Here is a 13804-nt window from a genome sequence, read left to right on the forward strand (position 1 = left end):
CAGCTTTCTGTCGGCAGTCGTCGAGGACATCCTCCGCTCCTGCTCGACTAAGCACAAGTTCAGCACGTCCTACCACCCACAGACCAACGGCCTCACGGAGCGCCTCAACCGGACCATCACCGACATGCTATCCAAGTACGTCGCGACCGACCACCACGACTGGGATCGTCACTTACCATATGTGACGTTCGCGTATAATTCATCGCGTCACGACACCGCCGGCTATTCACCATTCTATCTCCTATATGGCCGAGAACCCGCGTTGCCCTTGGACACATTGTTGCCCTCGGCCACACGTTCAACCACTGAATACGCCCGCGACGCGATCGCACACGCCGACCACGCGCGCCAGCTCGCCCGCACCCGTCTCGAGGCCTCGCAGGAGCATCAGAGACGCCTCTATGATTGCCACCATCGCGACGTACAATTTACTCCGGGTTCTCTGGTGCTTCTCTGGTCCCCCATTCGACGTGTGGGCCTTTCCGAAAAGCTGCTGTCCCGCTACACTGGCCCATACCGTGTGGTGCGACAAGTGACCGATGTCACGTATGAAGTCATCCCCGCCAGCCTCTCAGCGTCATCGTCGGCTGCAAGTGACATCGTTCACGTGGCGAGACTAAAGCCATATCACACACCTTTCGCCGCGGATGTGTAGATTAAGCACCGGGACGGCGCTTCTACTGCCGGGGGTGATGCTACGGAACAGCCGCCACAGTGTGGCTGCACTGAGGAGAAGGAAGACGACGTGGCCACCGCTTGATAGCGTCGCCATCATTGCCACCGCTTGTCTACGTGTAAATATATTGTAGACTCGTACGTCAGCTACACGTAACAATAGTTTGGATATGCAATCACCTCTCGCTCTCGCAACCCAAAAAAGCATAAGCGTTCAAGGTTGGTATCTGTTCCTCAAAGGGAACCGTCGCTGAGGCGTAGATCTGGACAGCTCCTGTATCGCAGAACGATAATTTAATAATGCAGTTTAACTTTGTATTCCCCTTTAGTGTACTTTTAAAATATGGTCAACGTGGTCCGCGTCGCAGCGCTATCCGAAATTTCTAGGCGCCCGTGCCTCTTAACGAATGCGTCTCGAGAAAGGAATTTCCGAAGTATAAGTGATTCAGCACATTTTGGGAACGATCCCCTAGTACGGAATATCTAAAGGAGATTTCCAGGTAGAAGGGTAGACAAAAATCAGGATAGGGATTTGGAGAGCTTGCCGAAGTTAATGACGCAAAAAGCTGCGCAAAGTCCCAAAGCGCGGGAAGAAATAGGTGTGCGGTTATAGGAAATAACTACAAACACAGGCATTGACTACCAACTGAAACTTAAAGTCAAAGAACGTGTAGGTCCAAGAAAACAGCAGCAACGTTTGAAGGAACTTTTTGACGAAGAAAAGGCAACAATTAAAGAGGGTTACACTAACAGAACTGAACATACCGGCTGTCAGAAAGTGGTCTGCATCCGGACTTACAACCGTGGTTACAACGAGTTCCGGTCGATTCCAATATCATTTGATTGAATATGTGCATACGGTAAGTTAATGATGATTTTGTAAGTAAATGGCTTGTACGCTCTTTTTCAGTACTGACAGGGCTTTTAAGTAGGCTGACGTAGGGCCGCATGCTGACAAGTGAACATTATCGCTCACATTTTTACGAGCGCAATGTCTAAACCTCGTAAGTTGAAAAGAAAGATGAGCAAAATCAAGGTAAGGCTTTGAAAATGCTTCGCTGGCACGGAGAAACGGTTACTTATCCGTGTCAGAGTATCTGTCATTGCAATATCCTGATAGCACAGTGAAAGGCGCGGGAGAAGTGTTCCAATGGCGCAGTTTTGTTTTGCAGACTTCGTGAATGGATTGCTCAAGTGTCATTCATGTTCTCATTCTCAACAGAGGTCAATCAGACAAGGCTTCATGAAGACCAGTCCTTTTATCGAAACGTATCGAAACGCTGGCTCCAGTAACGTACTTTTCTTCGATCGCTGTTGGCCCCTTCAATCCACCGTCTTCATGTGATCACTGCCTTCTGTGATGCTTCCATTTTGTTCTTTTTCATACCTACTGGTCTATGATCAACATATTAAAGTTTATATATTCTGTGCCCGAATATCGAGAATCTGCACCTCCCTTGTTTATGCTTCGTAATTAACATATATGTTGATTAAGGAACGAGACAGGAGTTCCACAGAGAGCAGGGATATCGCTGCTATTATTCAGCATGGTGCTAGCTAACCTTGCCTGGCAGATAGAACAGATTCAAGGGCCGTTGTTCATAATCTACGCTGATAATATCACTATGTGGACCCCCCACGAGCACACGGTAAGTCGGCAACAAGAAATCCTGCGAGGCACGCTTAACACTACTCAAGCTTTTATTTCTCCTACGCGAATGACTTCACCTTCAGGGAAAACAAATTACTTGGCCTGCACAAACCAGAGCAGATGACGCACACCATGCTTCTATTTGGAGCAGAACCGATACGGGAAGTGTCAACAGGATACGCCAGGATTCTGGGTATTCCCATCAATGAGAAAGGGAACGCACATACATGGACAAATGACCTTAAATAGAACAGCAGTAAATTATGCACATCATCTTCATCATCATCAACCTATTTTATGACCACTGCAGGACGAAGGTTTCTCCCTGCCATCTCCAATTACCCCTGTCCTGCGCCAACCGATTTTAACTAGCACCAGCAAATTTCCTCATTTTGTCGCACCACCTAGTCTTCTGCCGTCCTCTGCTGCGCTTCCCTTTTCTTGGTACCCATTCTGTAGCCCTAATGGTACAACGGTTATCTAACCTGCGCATTACATGACCTGCCCAGCGCTATTTTTTGTCTCTTAATGTAAATTAGAATATCGGCTATACCCGTTTGCTCTCTGATCTAATCCGCTCTTTTCTGTCGCTTAACGTCATGCTTAGCATTCTTCGTCCCATCGCTGTTTGCGCGGTCCTTAACTTGTTCTCAAGCTCCTTTGTCAGTCCCCAAGTCTCTGCCCCATACGTCAGCACCAGTAAAATTCACCGATTGTACACGTTCCTTTTCAATGATAATGGTAAGCTTCCAGTCAGGAGCTGACAGTGTTTGCCGTATGCGATCCAACCCATTTTTGTTCTTCTATGAATTTCCTTCTCATGATCAGGGTTCCCTGTGAATAATAGACCTAGGTAAACGTACTCCATCAGACTCTAGAGACTCTTGTTCCCTTGCCCGGTTATTCATCATTATATTTGTCTTCCGCATATTAATCTTCAACCCCACTCTTACACACTCTGTTAAGGTCCTCAATCATTTGCTGTAGCTCGTCTGCAGTGTTGCTGGTGATGAAGCTTACCTAACAAATTGGGAGGGGGAAGGGGGAAGTTGGAACCGACATTGCAAGGTGCCTCGTGCAAGAAACCTTTAAACCTTTGTCTCCAAGATCACATACGGAGCAAATAGCTGCAAGCTCACTGAGCGAAATATCAAGCAACTAGATACCTTAATTAATGAAGCTTTGGGTGTCATCACCGCGCTTCCTAAACACACCAGCGCCAGTGAACTACTGTGGTATTCAAAAAATTTCGCAGTCCCACCCGAAAGGAGAAGCACCGACTACGATAGCAAATAATTAGATAGCTGTACGAAGTAAGGATAGTAGTTTTATCGGCCATGTGAACTCGTAAGCATTTGCTTATTTACTAAGTTAACAATGATAGAATATGTAAGCGCAAATCAACGAGGGCATTGAAAGAAACAGACACATGGAGACAGCGCTGTCTTTGCGTGTCTGCTTCTTTATATCTCTTTGTTCAGTTGCGCTTACGGCGCCGTAGCAGGCGCCGCAAAAGGACGTCTCTCCTCCCTCGCCTCACGCCCCTGCCTCGCGCGCCACAGGAGAGGGAACACATCCGGACCGTGTTCCTCGCTCGCGGAAGCGAGATTGCGCCGCGTTAGCCGGCTCACCCTCACACGTTTTCACTCATACGGAAACTCACAGTGGCGGCGACTGCGACGGAAGAAATGAGCCTGGAGCGTCCATATAATTGCAATAAAATGCCCGCGGTCAGTAACATCCTTCATCCGATCGGGAACATAAGCGCGAAGCGAACTTTTATGCGCGCCTGGAATATTCTCAAAATGGTCGCTTCATCATGTAGAGGCTTCGAACAGATAGGAGTGACCTTGCCCCTTTTGACAGCTTCATCCCACCATGGGAAGAGTTCCATGCAACAGAGTTCAAGTCACTATCTAGAAGAACAGGCATAAGCACAGGATAGAAGGGGTTGTGGTGAACCGAAGTATACAAAACGAAGAGTGTGGGCCCGTCGTTTATACGGACGCAGCACAGCTGTACGACTCGCAACTTACAACCCAGATACAAGCATCTGCCACTTTGAGTTTGAAGCCATACGCGAGGCAAAAGAAGCAATTGACAGCCTGAACCCACCATGGCTCCAACCTCGCCGTCTATACACGGACAGCCAGGAAGCAGTGATGACTTTGAGGGTTAGATCCACAACTTTCGCAACCGCTGCATATTTCTTTTCGTGCAAAGAGCTGACAGCTCATAAAGTCATCTACGTGGACATACATCCATTGGGCCCCGGGTCACGCAAGGGGCAACATGGGAAACAGAGAGGCGCATCGGGCCGTGTGCGAGTCGTTGCATTTCAACCGAGAACAATGATCTCCTTTTCCCGACTGCGGCCTCCCTTCTAAATCCTTCTGCACACTTCGATCCCAAGGAGTACATTTGGGAATGAAGAATCCAGAACAAGAAGAGGCTCCAGGAGACGATCATTACTGCCGAATCTCCCCTGCCAGAAAACCTTCCCGGTACCTGCCAGATTCTACTTCACAAAGCCAAGTCGGGTTTCGCACAGAACCCCAACGTCATGGAGCGATGGCGGGCTTACAGCAGACGGAACACATCTGTCAACGCCGAAGAAGACACAGACACAACTGAGGAGCCCAGCCTATCGTGGCCGCTATGTCGTGCGAAAGTAGTCAAACCAAATATTACGCAACTGTTTTGAGGCTGTTCCGCAGCACACGATACTAGAGATAAATTTACCGGAGCATATGGTGACACCACCTACGAGGAGCACATCTCTCTACCGCCTAATCTCCCTCGAGAATCGCAGAAACGTCGTCTGTTGTCAGTATGGGAATTCGTCACCGAGACTGATCTCAGGGAATTGACCTGACTAGACCTCAGCACCCTTAGTGCAACTACCTCAATAACCCCGTCCAGCTCCAATACCCCATCCAGGCCATAGAGCCACCTCTTCTCCAACTAAAAGGTCTTATTCATTCATATTAATTTGTGTGAACGGCTGCGCGTTGCTGGTGTGTCAGCTGCCGAACAGAAGCTCCTCTTCCAGTGTTCCTTACCCTTGTCAAAAATAAATAACAAAGGAATTCATCCTGTCCCTCTTATTGTTTTAGCTCACGTCGAGCACAAAAACAAATTAAATCACGTATGAAGGGGAAGCCCGACCCAGCACTACAAGAACCCGCGGGCTTCGCTCTTTGCTGCGACAGCACTCAAGAGGGATGCTTAAGAACGCGTTGATGCGGTAAGTCAAGGGTGACGCCTGCGACAACTGTTCTTTCGTGTCCTTCCCTCCCCGTGCACGGGGTGCAACGTACGGCTCACTAGTCCTACAACGGCTCCATGTATGCGACTGCCTCGCACGAGGTCCCTTCGTGTGGAGCGCGTGAACGCCACGTGTTTCACGAGCTGGATTCAACCGTCTTCAGGATCCACGCAGCGCGCGCCGTACCGCTGCGCCGCAGACAGGATCCAGACACAGGCGCCGTTTAATGTACTACAAGAGCGCCACAAGAGTGGTGGCTCTTGGCGGAACAGCTTGCAACCGGAATAACGAAGCGAAAATAAGAGCCACCGACCGCTTGACCTTGAAGCAAACGATCTGCGCCTCGCGCATAAGCGGAACGCATCTCGCCAGTGATCACGTGATTGTGCGATAACGTCAGGGACAGCGTTTATTCAGAGTTAGGTGGACAAGATCGGCTTCAACTAGCGCGTGTTCCAGTTGACGAAGTATCCATACCTACTAGAAGAAGAAATAAAACCAAAAGAGCGGTGGAAGACAAATTTTGCGGGAAGTTGGTGTCCAATATCGTGACTTTTTTGAAGCCCCGAATTCAGACTGGTGTCGTGTTAAAATTGCGCAGCCTAGCTCGTATTGCTAGCGCTATATATATGGGGTGTGACCAAGGGCCCAAAATAATCTCATCTGAAAGTGGTCTCGCGTCGATACTTTCCATGGAAGGGACCAGCGTCTACCTATCCAGCGCGATTGGGCGTTCAGTTCATTGAACAGAGCAAGAATAAAAGCGTACGAAACTCTATGACTTCGACGTCAATTGAAGTCGCGTACGGCGCATGTAGAAGTTCCATATGACTGACCTGCACTCAATATTTCTAATACTAAGGCAACAGAGCAACTTGCCTTTCCTGTTTTCGCATGTATCGCAATGTGTCCTTTTATATACGCGGATGCAGGAGTTGGGACAGTGTTGTACTGCGCTTCTAGTTTTGTCAAAAGTTCATGGACACGTAGCCTATTGTAAACATGTTTTTAAACACTAGGGGCTTCAAATAGTCAAATTTACGAATCGAATACGAACATTCGAGAAAAACTACCACCGATTATCGAATCCAGTATCGAATATTTTCTAATTTTTGAACTAACATGACATATGAAGTATGCGCGGAGTAAGTTTGGTAAAAAAAAAAGAAAAAAATTACAAGCTTATATACATTTACAGAAGCGTGTAATACTATCCGCAACTGGACTTCCGGTCATTTGAGAGGCTTGTGAGTGAAAAAACTGCTTTAAGTTATCTGGTGCACCATGATAATGACAGTAATGAAACAAGGGAACAGCATGTTGCGATATTCACGCACATTTTTGTGGAAAGAGAGAAGCGCGATACTGCAGCAACGTACAATTGATTCGAAGTATGCAAGCATGGTGAGACTGGCCAAACAATAAATCGGTACAGATACACACGTTATGCAAGCCATCTTTATTGAATTACTGGGAACTATTGAACAAAAGTTGTCGACTACGCGTGCATTCGCTCAGGAACTGGTGCCCTTACGCGTCAATGGCAGCTATCCTCCAGCACAGCCACCTGCAACAGTCCTCACTTCCATCGATCTCTCTTTGTCTCCTATGAGACTCCCGTTATGTTTTTTCATCCCCTGTATATTCGAAAGAAACGAATATTCGATTACTTCGAACAGCTAATTGTCGAGCCGAATACGAATCGAATAGCAGAGACTATTCATGTCATATTTGAAATTTCAGAAACTGGCTCACCACTATTACAGATGTTAACATACACCAGAAAGTTAAAACAAACGAGCTTGGTGACCTTCTATATTACCTGCTTCAAAGGCGATGTACTATAGTCATTCATTCATTATCATCGTCGTCGAAGTCGACGACGCCTGAAGTCCCACAAACTAGATTAGTCGTGCGCATAACGTCATTATACTTGATTAACAATCGACGCCTACTTTCTATAACTTTCTACATTCATTCTCACATAAAAAAGAAGGCGACGGCTTTGGATGCTTTAGAGAGAGAGAAATAGAAGAGAGGATGGTGTAAGTCACTACACAGTTAAGTAATAGAACCGAAAAGCGCCCATTCAGTTAAGCAAGCTTCCTTCACGTTCCCAGCGCGTGACTCTTCCGCAACGGGAAGATTAATGTTCACGGAAATTTCGGAACCAAGTCGCCAACTGCCTCACACACAAGTGCAAACTTCCGCAAATAAGAACTAGATGAGTTTCTTGCATCATACTTCAGTGCAAGCAGCGCATGCTGCGTCACCTACCCCTACACTACCCGCGCCCACTCCCTATAGCGACAGCCTTGTGACACAAGACACGCCCCCAGTTGCCATTAAATATACTTAGTTGTGCTGTCAGTAGGCACCATTTTACACCATGCGTAGTCGCATCGGGTTTCACTGCCGTAGGGGGTGTGTCTCGTGTCGTCATCACAGATCTCGCAACGCGCCTGCGTTTTATATGCGGCCCCACTCAGCGCTCCGTATGGCTGGAAAAAGGGGCGTAGGGTGGTTCGACGAATCCAGAGCGGCGCACAGAACACGGCCCCATGACGTCGACGGAAGGCTCGCGTCTCGTCCGCTTCGCCAGCGCGCACCCGGTCCTGCGAGTCCTCATTGTCGCAGGTACGTACCGCACCGTAAGTTTCCTTCCACCCGTATCGTGCACCCATGTTATTGATCTGACCGCGTCTCCGAATGTGCTGCAGTTTGAAAACAGCGAACACCCTCCGTTCGCTTTCTCCGTTCGTTTTGCTTGCTTATTCTGTTCTTTAATACCTGCTAGAATGAGCCCCTTACAGCTATAACTATCAGGAGTATGTTAACCAGATCTCGCAGCATCAGTCGCAATTTTCATCATCACGTTTCCTTTGCAAAATAAGTCATATTTTGCAAATAAGTCGTATTTGTTTTCAGCCAGGAGGATTTGCAGTCGGGCTATAGTTAAACTAGTACATGATGTTTAAAACAAAAACAACGCAAAAAAACGGCACAACGATAGGCAGACAAACCCAGTACTCAATCTCAGCTCTGTTACATGCGAGGCCGTCGTGCCGTCGTCGAGTCGTCCTCGCTTCACCCACATCGTTCCGTGGTAGTCGTTGCCGTCGTCTTACTGCAATCATCGTAATCGTAGTGCTGCCACTGTCGTCGTGTCAGCTACCGCTGTTTCGGGCGGCAATTCCAGATCCCGAAGCCCGCTTGAGCGCTGCTCTCTCAGCCGAACTGTAGTACGATAGCTAGCTGGGTGTGTCGGTAGATCTGCATTATTACTTAAAGCGGGCACATCAAACGCGGACAAAGGAGAGAGACGTAACATGAGCGCTGAATCAGTCGAGGGTCGAACTCTTACTATTAACCGTGCCATACTTATACCACCCCAGCTGTTTGTTTTTGTTGCGCTAGCAATTATAGGGACACACCAGGCGCATTTTCGATGTCGCCGTGGCCGTAGTGTTCCGTAAAGTCCAAGTGTGATAAGATCATATGACGCCCCGCTGTAGGTGCGAAGGTGAGCCGGGGAGGATGGTGGCTTGATACACGCCGTCTATCCTTGCGCTCAGTAAGCGCGCGCTACAGAGGCAGGTGAGCGGACGTCTCCTCCAACCCGGCCGCGGCTGGACATGGCTGTCCGCGCACCCTGCCTTCGAGGTAATCTCCGGCGAGTGAAAGCGCTGGGTGAGCCGCCATGGCTGGTGGCTTCATGTGCACTGTCTTCCCGAGAGCCTATAGCGTCGGATGTCTCAAAACCTCAAGTTTCGGAGACGTGTTGAAGAGAGGTAGCACGAAGCACTCGCTCCCCTCTGTTCTCGCTCTTTAACACGGCAGTGTTATGAGACCGAGTGTTCGCGGTCATCGAGTGAGGTCTGTTCACGTTTGCCTGTGCGCGCGTGACGCCATGCTTCTTAATTTATTTAGTAAGCAAATGTTTACTGCAATTTATACGCCCGATAAAACTACGAAACTAACTTCGTGTAGTTGTCTAAGACTTTTCTATCACTATCAATGGTTCGCCTTTAGAGCGAAACTGCTATTTTTTTTTCTTTGCAACCAAGGTGAGCGCTGTCGCTAGCCGTACATGTCGACCGCTGTCCACGCAGGATTTATGCTTCAATGTTCATCTGCGCTGCGGCTGCTGAAAGTGAAGGCGCCGTCGACTGTGCTGTACGGTGGCGTCGCCAAGCTGGATTGCCAGTACGACCTCGAGTCCGACTCACTGTACGCCGCTAAGTGGTTCAAGGACGGGTACGAGTTCTACCGATACAGGCCTGGCGTTGGAGTCACGACCTTCCCCGTGCAGGGTGTCACTGTGAACGTAAGGATCATGCATTTTTTCCGAGGGAAAGTCGGGCCCCACAAGCATAAAATGAATTTATGTAATATTGAAAGGCTAGAGCTAGATACCTTAACCTCAAGAACTCGCAGTTTAGAATGCCTCATCGGAAATCATTGGTCCATGCAGTCATCAGGAGTCGAACACGACTCGAAGAGTAGCTAACTAATCATTTTTCGCTGTAATCTTATTTCGTGCCTTATGAGTTGTAGTAACATTTCATGCTGAGTGAGCCCTCTAAACCAGCTATTACTCCTTCAGGATACGAAAATAAATTGAGTCGCTTTGAAGGTGCTGACATGTGCAGGGCAAATAACAACTGCAACAATCTCATTACCCAAATATCACATGAAGTGTTAGTTACATTATACCACGCGCAGCATGTGCGACATTGAAGCCGCTCAGTGCTCGAGGCATGCCCATTTGTCAAGCATCCTGAGACTTACGCCAAGACCTATGCGCTTCTTTTCACCGCCTACATCATCGCAGAACTCGGAGTCCATCGACGCGGCGGTCTACCTCCATAACCTGACTCTTCAAAGTTCGGGGCTCTACAACTGCGAGATATCAGCTGAGTCACCTTCGTACCAAACAGTCATCGGAGTCAAACAAATAAACGTCATAGGTAAGGGATTCAATGTTTACTTAATCTGTAACCACGACAGCGTTTACGACCTACATTCCCATTGCATTAGACGTAAACACACACACACACACACACACACACACACACACACACACACACACACACACACACACACACACACACACACACACACACACACACCTCAAGAACAGCATAGCTGTTCCAAGAGGAAATAATTAGAGATCACACCCGTACGAATGAAGCGGGAAATAAACGAAATAAAAAAGAAAACTAATTGTGAGGCGCAAAGAGAAATCGTGCAATTTTCCGCAGTTGTATGGGCAGTTCGCGCCACATGCAAATGAATCATGGAATACGGTGAAGTAAAACGCTTTAAATTATTTACAACTGGTCATATTTCGTTGTGCGCCCTTAACTATCACTGATGAGAAGACATACGAAATGTGTTATTTTTATTTCATAACAGGAGTAGGGGATCGCTGAAGCTGTCATATTGTACTGAGCTTTTCAACGACATTTTAGCTTTCTAGTGGACAATTCAAACACATCGACCTACATGAGGGAGCAGGAGAGACCGGGGGTGTTTCCCAGTATGGGTGAATTTCTTTCCGCGAAAACCGTAAATTTAATGTATAGCCCGAGCGCCAAAATTTTTGCCACTTTTGGCGCTCGTTCACAAGAGGTTTACACGTGACAACGGTAAACCATCCAATGCAGAACGTGCAAAACCCCCACTGGAAGTGCGCCGCGCCGCAATGAAAGGAACGACGAGAGAGGAAAAGAGGAGACGGGGCTCGTGACACAAACGTGGCGCAGACCCTCGGCTACAGTACTGCTATATCTTCTAATAATTAAATAATTAGAAAATTTGCTGCTACAGAACACTCCCTAGAAAGCGCTTCACAACTTCCAGCGTATAAGCCAAATTTCCGTTGGGGCCTGGTGATGATGTTGGTGATGACGATTATTATGGTCACTGATGCCAAAGCGTCGAACGGCCCATTGAGTGAAAAGGCCGGCGTCTGCGGTAGCGAAACGGCGCCTAAAGTCTCATTGGCTTCGACGCGACGCCACGAGCGCGCCTCTACGGAGCAGAGCGAGCGAAAGGGGACACCTGCTGCTGCGACAGCGCGCCAGGTGTTGCGTGAAGGGAGAGATCATCGCCGCGACGCAACGTCGCCCTCGCTCTCGGAAGCCGGCGCCCGAGCCAGCCTCGCAGGCTGCTGCTGCTTGTTGGCTCGGGCAGCACCCCCTCCCCCCCTCCCCCATACCGCTACGGTACATTACTCGCAGCGCAAAACTCGAAGGACGGCTCAGCGGCGTTCAATTGGACATTATTGCTTTCGCATTCACAACTCATAAGTACATAGGATTCCTCGGATATTTTGTCAGTAGTTTGCGCTGGACAATATTGCACCTTTCGAATACCAGAACAGCTTTCCGTGACGCTTGGTTCCCACAATTTGTCGTTGACTTGTTGCAGCCCTCCCAAGACACGGACCTCGCATCGAGGGCGCCAGAAGGCGATACAGAGCCGCCGAAACGGTCAGCCTGAACTGCACGTCAGGAAAATCCAAACCGGCGCCGGTCCTTCGATGGTTTGTCAACGGCGCCTTGGTGACGGACTCCAAGAGTCAAAGTGATCTCACAACTGTCAAGCACGACGACGGTTTCGAAACGGTGTCCAGGAGGCTTCAGTTCGTGGTGACCGAAGATCTCTTCGATCGAAACGAAGACATCAAAGTGAAGTGTGAAGTCAGTGTTCCGAATGTATACGTGATGAGCGACGAAAAGGTACTGCTGGAAAAACCGCAGGACAGCGTTGTGGAAGTAAGAGACCTGGACGACGACTGCCTGGCCAAGATTATTTCCTTCATCACGCGGCTGTGGATGAGAGAAAACGACGGAGAAGACTGACCGAGCCGGTCGTGTGCAGCGCGGCTCTTTACGGACATGCCGGTACTTGCAATCGAAGTTAGTCAGAAGACAGACATTCCGTCAAATAAATGCGATTTTTCAATGCATACGTGGCAATTATGGTGCTTGTATATAGTACACAAAATATTCAAGCAATATTGCTTCGTGAACAAAATGTCAAATAACAAAACGCAAGGTACAAAAGAAACGGGGCAACGGTCCCAGATAGATGCATAGTTGAAATCTACGAAGTTATATATGCGAGTCGAGAAACACTGAACCTCTTTATGGAAGAATGTTACACAACAAAGCCTTGCATATATAACTGGACTTCCAATTTGACGCTTCTTGTAGAACATTCGAGGTTATTTACCTACGTGATGCTATTTACCTTACATCCATGAGCTCCTCCAAAACTAATGATCTGGGTCGCCTCAAGAAGTAAAGAAAGAAGCACTGCTTATTGGAGAAAAAATACATCAAAATATATGCAATGTGCAATGGAAACACACCAATTTAAATGAAGTTGTAGCATTTCTTACTAACACACGTGGGCGCTTTGCGTGCGTGCGCGTGGGCGCTTTCTTTTGTGCTTGCATACTGTCAACACACTCTTTGCTGTATAGGAGAATGTTGTCGAAGTAAATCAGTCCAGCGCCGAAGGAATCGCTGAAGGCTGTCGTGTAGATAGTCACTTTCTATGGTACATCTGTTGTGCCAAAGCATGTATACTGATCCTTGCACTAAAATATAATTTCCGTGTCTCTGAAATTAGCATGGCAGCGACAAAAATTCTTGCAGGTACCAAATGACAAAACCGCAACCCTTCTCGGATCATTACGCTTCCCCGTCAACGACTACCAACAGGAGAACAAATACGTGTACACGAACTCTACGGTGCGTGCTGCTCATACTAAACTCCGTTTTGGCCAGCAACTTTAAGGTCGGGCCAGTACACGTCAGATTTAGCGAAATTTTCTATTCCCAACGCAGCTGCCACCATAATCGCTCGAGGGCCCTTCAATAAACGGCGGCAGGTTCGGTGAAAAGAGGAAAATTAGATTATAATTAAATCGTCGTTTTGTTAGCTCGTCCGAAAAAAAAAAGATTGGGTGAAAATCAAATTGCGAGACGAACGACCATTTCGGTCTCCTACAGTAATTAATCTCTTCCGACAAGTTCACCCGACCGTTGAGACTAACTTCGTAACAGCAATATTGTGCACTGAATATTTGCGAATTAAGACGATCCCATCTGGGGCCAAGATTCGAAGAGGGAGCGCTCCTTAAAAGTGAAGCGTTTCATCCTGACACACCCAGCTTCTCGGCTCGCACAGCTGGA

At 48.0% G+C, this 13804-nt stretch overlaps 1 protein-coding gene across 1 annotated transcript in view; it reads left to right on the plus strand.

Annotated features, from left to right (window-relative positions):
* Positions 1-12570, plus strand: part of LOC142578176 (uncharacterized) — a 63789-nt gene extending 51219 nt beyond the window's left edge. The window contains exons 19-22 of the mRNA XM_075687578.1: positions 8114-8231; positions 9707-9921; positions 10429-10564; positions 12030-12570. Of these exons, the coding sequence (XP_075543693.1) occupies positions 8114-8231; positions 9707-9921; positions 10429-10564; positions 12030-12463 (903 nt within the window). The 3' untranslated portion in view covers positions 12464-12570. The remainder of the gene's footprint in view (positions 1-8113; positions 8232-9706; positions 9922-10428; positions 10565-12029) is intronic.
* Positions 12571-13804: the final 1234 nt, after the last annotated feature.

This window comes from Dermacentor variabilis, chromosome 4, assembly GCF_050947875.1.
Source record: "Dermacentor variabilis isolate Ectoservices chromosome 4, ASM5094787v1, whole genome shotgun sequence".
Lineage (NCBI taxonomy): Eukaryota > Metazoa > Arthropoda > Arachnida > Ixodida > Ixodidae > Dermacentor > Dermacentor variabilis.